Consider the following 6131-nt stretch of genomic DNA (forward strand, 5'->3'; position numbering starts at 1 on the left):
GACCACCATGTCTTCGGTATCGTCGTTGTAGGAGAAGGGCTCAGAGAGGTATAGGACAGGCTCGGAGAGGAGGAGGGGATCGAAGAGGAGGAGGTGTGGATGTGCATCGCCGGTGCAGGGCTTATATACCGCGGCCAGACCTGGCGAACGCGCTGTCAGTCGGCTTTAATGCGGCGCAGTGGCCGGCTTGGTTTCTCGAGACGCGGCGTCCGCATTGGAGCGGCGATGCCCGAGAGGTCGCGTCCGTCAGCGCCGCTTCATGTTCGGTCGCGTCGCTCGACATCAATTCCGGTTGTTGCATCTGCATGCTCTGTGCCAGCATGAATGCGGCGCGACAAACAGCGCAGGCGTTGGATGGATAGCACAGGAGAGCGGGTGGGTATTTTAGGTAGGCCGGGATGGTCAAATGCGGACGTGGCAGTGGTCCGAACGCCTGCATATCCCACCTTTGTCTCCGGATTGCAGAAAAAAAGTACGTTTGGATCAGGTCCATGTTGGATGGTACAACATGTTCGGACCATACTGTCCGGACGAATGCGGATGGTTTGAGGGTCCGCACTGAAGATGTCTTTAGGATTTGTACAGTGCTAGATGCTTTATATTTCTTTACTAACGAAGTAATTAGAAAATTAAACCGATCTTTTAAAAAGCATCAGTGCATATTCTACATAAAATACGTCTGGTTAAACGTGTACTTATATAAATAAAAACCGGTGCGGTGTGTAAAGAAGCTAAGAGCTTCTCCAGACGCATAAAAAATTTGTACGCTAAAATATAGCGTGCCATTATAGCATTTTTAACACGCCAGACTCAACATTAGTTTAGAGCATCTCCAGCACACACACAAAAACTGCTCCGCGCGCTAAAATTCAAGTTTTTTGGGCACCAGACAGCTCCAGCAAAAGCTGTAAAATAATGCACGCGTAAAGTTTAGCGTGTGCCTAATTTTTTTTACGCGCGTACTGTTTTACAGCTTTTGCTAGAACTGTCCGTCCCTAAAAAACATAAATTTTAGCGTGGAGCAGTTTTTGTGCCTGTTGGAGATGCTTTAAGCAGCTCATAAGTGCAAGGCCGACTCTACCGAGCTGTGCCTTTTGGGTGCCCCGGGGCCGTCGGGATGGCACGGCAGTGCTCGACACGCGGCCTTGACGCGCCGCCGCAAACGCCTGGCTGGCTCGCCAAGCGGTGCACCACCGGTGCGGTCCGCCATCCATCCGTCCAGTGTACGTCACCTGTCGCCAGGCCGATGACGTCCCGCCCTTTGGCTGTGGGTGACGACGCGCCGCTCCCTGGTCAACCCGCCAGCGCGTCTCTTCAGTCTATGGCCTTCTCCATAAATCCTCCGACTTCCCCGCCTGCTCAAACAAACCCAGCCCAGCCGCGGCGTTTCCTCTTCGCCTCCGGCCGTTCCTCTGCTCACGCCTCCACCGTGACATCCATCTATTCTCTCTCCCTCTCTATCTCGTGTGCCTGTGTGTTGTTGTGCCGGCATGGCGGAGCAGCTCATCTCCACGGCCGTGCACCACACGCTGCCCGAGAGCTACGTCCGGTCCGAGGCGGAGCGGCCGCGCCTGGACGAGGTCGTGCCCGACGCCGACATCCCCGTCGTCGACCTCGCCAACCCCGACCGCGCCGCCGTCGTCGCCCAGATCGGCGCCGCCTGCAGCTCCCACGGCTTCTTCCAGGTTAGTCCATCCCAATTCCCATTCCCTCCGGCTTACAAGCCCGGCCGGCGCTCTGTTTTTCCTTTCGGAAAGAGAGAATGGGGGCGCTCTGCTTTCGCTCACCGTGCTCGCGTATGCCGCGTGTGGTCTCTGACCGATCGCCAGGTGCTCAACCACGGGCTGCCGCTGGAGGTCATGCTGGCAGCGATGGCGGTGGCGCACGAGTTCTTCCGCCTCTCGCCGGAGGAGAAGGCCAAGCTCTACTCCGACGACCCGGCCAAGAAGATGCGCCTCTCCACCAGCTTCAACGTGCGCAAGGAGACCGTGCACAACTGGCGTGACTACCTCCGCCTGCACTGCCACCCGCTCGAGCAGTTCGTCCCGGAGTGGCCTACCAATCCCCCGCCCTTCAGGTACTCTTCACCAATTCCCGCCATTACACTTCCTTCCTTCCCCACCGAAAGAAAGTACTCAAAATTTGCGTCGCCGGACCTTGCTCCAGCACTGCAAGAAAACAGAGCACCCTTATGAAATTTGTGTTCCAAATTTGATTACTCCAGAAATTCCTTGAAAGTACTTTCCCCTAATTACTTTGGCATTATTTTGTACCAGCACTAGCACTGGTAGCTGTACCAATCAAGTACTCATGAGGCTGCCTTTCTAGCATAGTTGACAATGTTCCAGCATTACCTAGGGTTTCTTCAACTATAATAAAACGCACCTTTTTCAAATATTTTGTCACTGATGCCAAAGGTGCCAATTTCTTTAGCTTTCCGCCCTAGATTCAACCGTAAACAGACAAAGAAACTGGCACTTTTGTCATGAGTCACGAGACTGATCGCTGTACAGGCAAATTATCAAACAAACTAACAGACTATGCTCTGTACCTGGAACAACCAAGGACGTATTATACACCAAACTAACAAACTATGCTCTGTACCTGGAACAAGGACGGCGTACAGAGTACCAAACTATTGCTAACAAACCATACAGTACACAGTACCAAACTATTAACAAGCTATACCATGTACCTGAAAGAAAACAAACCACCAACGACCTGTCCATGTGCTGGAGATGTATTCTCTGCACAAAGACAGACAGTGTTTCCTGCACTCATAAAAGTATTAGTTCAGGGCTAAGAAATCAGTAATAAATGGAAGTGGTCCATGCTACAATCGACACCGCGCACCTAAATGTCGTGCTAGAATCTGGCATAAACGTGAACGGGGGGCCTGGCCGGGGGAGAGAGCAGGGGTGACAAGGAACTGCCCAGTTCGGGTGACCTGTCAATATATGCCTCTTCTGCTACTTTGCTTATAAAAGGGCACAATTTGCAGCATGGGCGCCAAGGAAACAGAACAGATATGTCACAACAAGACAATGAAATAAGAACCACTTTTAAAAAGAAAATCAAACCGGAAAAAAACACAGGAGATCACAAGGAAGGACATCATCCATGGTGGTGGTCACACTCACATGATGCGTGTCCGGAACATTTCACCTGCTAAGGATCTAGGATTAGATCTCATGGATGATAGACGATGTTGACACAACGTCGCAACTTGTTCGTGTAGGGATGTGGGTGGTATCACTAGATGTCATTGGAGGATGGACATGGCAGAGGAACTTGGTACCGTAGGGCCAAGATCAAGATGGTCACTGGTACCATGACATGTCCCCACGAAATAGTGTTTAACAGCGACAATCGGCTGCTAAATCACGCGTGAATGAAAATATCTAGCGAGATGCTTTTGTTTATCTATATCGGAAAAAGATACTCCCTTTGTTAACTAATATAAGATTGTTTAGATCACTACTTCCTTGTATCCCCTTGATGCTACATTTTAAGTTACTGAAAACGCTGCTTTTTGGAAAAAGGATAGTTGTAACTTGCAAGGTTCAAAGATGATTAACTGCAGGCACATTTTTCATGAACCAGGGATGTCATGAGCACATACTGCAAGGAGGTCCGGCAGCTTGGGTTCCGGCTCTACGCCATGATATCGGCGAGCCTGGGGCTGGAGCAGGACTACATCAAGAAGGTCCTCGGCGAGCAGGAGCAGCACATGGCAGTGAACTTCTACCCAAAGTGCCCGTCGCCGGAGCTGACCTACGGGCTCCCGGCGCACACGGACCCCAACGCCCTCACCATCCTGATGATGGACGAGCAGGTTGCGGGGCTGCAGGTGCTCAAGGAAGGCCGGTGGATCGCCGTCAACCCGCGGCCCAACGCGCTCGTCATCAACCTTGGCGACCAGCTTCAGGTGATACACCAAGTACATAGCATATATCTCTTCAGCAAACCAAGACCAATCGGTTGCAGTATTCAAATGTGTGCCCTCATATTATATGCATACATCTTGTTGCAGTTTAGCAGCCTAGTTAGGTATAGAACACATTGCTAATTGTCTATAGGTTCGGTATAATACTGTTTGATCTGCTCTAAGTGAACTGCACCCACATGATTAAGACAATCTCTTGACAGACCACACAACAAGTGTAAACAAACATGAGTAGCCCAATGACTGCATGTGTACTCCATGTAGCATCATACACTGCACATGGACACACGTCACACGGTCAATTGCTTAGGCCAAGACATCTTACACTGTTTGCCTAGTTAGGTGTAGAACACATTGCTAATTGTGTGCAAGTTCAGTAAAATATTGCCCGATCTGCTGCACTGAACTGTATCCACGTACATAATCAAGACAAACCCTTGACCGACCACAGAAGAAGTGCAAATAAATTACATGAACAGCCCAGGTCCAGTGACGCATTGCATTACGTCAGTCTCGATGTGCAATCATATAAGATACTCCGAGCATCATACTGTATACACTGCAAAATGGTCTGAGCAACGGGAGATATAAGAAAGTGAACTGCCCAGATTCAATGACGCATTGCATGACGCCACACTCTTCTCTGAACTCGCGGACTCTGACCGAAGTGGTGCTAACTGAAACCAATTTCCACTGTGTTTCAGGCGCTGAGCAACGGGAGATATAAGAGCGTGTGGCACCGCGCCGTGGTGAACTCGGACAGGCCGAGGATGTCCATCGCCTCCTTCCTCTGCCCCTGCAACAGTGTCAAGCTCGGCCCCGCCGAGAAGCTCATCGGTGAGAAATCGCCTGCGGTCTACAGAAACTACACCTACGACGAGTACTACAAGAAGTTCTGGAGCAGGAACTTGGACCAGGAGCACTGCCTGGAGCTCTTCAGAACCTAGTTTATTTTTCTTCGATATAAAAGAAGCCCATTCTCTTTTCTTTCCCATGAAAACGGTAAGCCACTCAACAAGGGTTCACCCTCCAACCCCCTGCCAAACACCTTATCAAAAAAAAGGAACCAGAACCTAGCTAGACATGGGGGGAAAATCCGGATGTTTTTTTGCCCTTCTCGTTTTCAGTCATCGCCATGTTTTGTCGATTGTTAGGAGTTGTTCTTGCCATCCTCGATCAAACTTTGAGAACCGATTGAGGCTCTGGCCGTGTGCGCGCATAGGGATGCAAATTTGTAACGTTCTGGGGTGCCCGTGACTTTTTGAAATTTAGTTCATTTGGCTGAACTAAAGGGTCAGGGGTTGGACTTGGACCCCCAGCGAGCGTACCATGATGGAGTTTTTCCTTTTTTGCGAGCGGTACCATGATGGAGTTGATAAAGGCTAAGTTCTTGTTTGAATTATGCAAAAAATATAGTAGCTACTCTTGTTTTTTAGAATGGATTATATCTACTAGTTCTAAGAACTGAAATGGAATAAAGGGCTGTTTTTTGTAGCTCGTACCATTATTGTATCTATACTGGCTGTAACTCTTCTTTATTTAAATAGATGATTCTGTTTTCCAAAATCTGTGCATGTGACATTTTTATTGTTCTGTTCGGATGTCTATACTATCTACATTTAAATAACTAGCCCACACTAACATATTTCTCAACATGCACAACATGCACAACAGGTATTACTAAACAGTATTAACACAGCTACCTACAAGCCTCCACAGTGATTTGACACTCTTAGCCGTCGGATCGCTCGAACGTAGGATTCAGATCAACTCGGCTGTCCCAAGTCGTTACGCACGCTTGCGACACCGTGTTGCGGGCCGCTGCTCCGGAGAACGACCTCCTGTTTACCTCCGGCAGCGGGCCATCGAAGGCCCAGGTCTTCTGATTCACTAATAGGCCCGGTCGTCCAGTTCCAATGCAAGCCCCCTCACCTCCTCTCCTCCTACCCCTGAAAAGAAAACCTCCTCTCCTCCTTTCTCCGAGATGCACCGTCGCCGGGGGCGAGTTTCTGCCGTGCATCCGCCGCCCTTTATTGCTTTTCTAATTTCCTACTATTGTTTTTAGTGCAGCGTTCTTCGATCGCATCTGCGCCGGCCATCCGCACCGTAGGCATCCATCGCCGGATGTCTTTCTCCTGCATCCGCATCCATGCCTTGCAGCTGTACCGCGTGTTGGACACTCTCC

The 6131-nt window shown here is 50.0% G+C and overlaps 1 protein-coding gene across 1 annotated transcript; it reads left to right on the plus strand.

Moving 5' to 3' along the window:
• Positions 1-1349: 1349 nt before the first annotated feature.
• LOC125511423 (flavanone 3-dioxygenase 2) lies at positions 1350-5512 on the plus strand. The gene is made up of 4 exons (XM_048676789.2): positions 1350-1685; positions 1830-2077; positions 3604-3928; positions 4651-5512. Exons 1-4 carry the CDS (start codon positions 1491-1493, stop codon positions 4891-4893), a joined length of 1011 nt encoding a protein of 336 aa, XP_048532746.2. The 5' UTR covers positions 1350-1490; the 3' UTR covers positions 4894-5512.
• The last annotated feature ends 619 nt before the right edge of the window (positions 5513-6131 follow it).

Source organism: Triticum urartu, chromosome 5A, assembly GCF_056163025.1.
Source record: "Triticum urartu cultivar PI428250 chromosome 5A, HENAU_Tu73, whole genome shotgun sequence".
Classification (NCBI taxonomy): Eukaryota; Viridiplantae; Streptophyta; class Magnoliopsida; order Poales; family Poaceae; genus Triticum; species Triticum urartu.

Bases quoted from the DNA above. Each gene is read 5' to 3' on its own strand.
- LOC125511423 (XM_048676789.2), top strand. From the start codon at position 1,491: ATGGCGGAGCAGCTCATCTCCACGGCCGTGCACCACACGCTGCCCGAG. The intron at 1,686-1,829 runs GTTAGTCCATCC...ACCGATCGCCAG, and splicing joins GCTCCCACGGCTTCTTCCAG to GTGCTCAACCACGGGCTGCC. The intron at 2,078-3,603 runs GTACTCTTCACC...TTCATGAACCAG, and splicing joins ACCAATCCCCCGCCCTTCAG to GGATGTCATGAGCACATACT.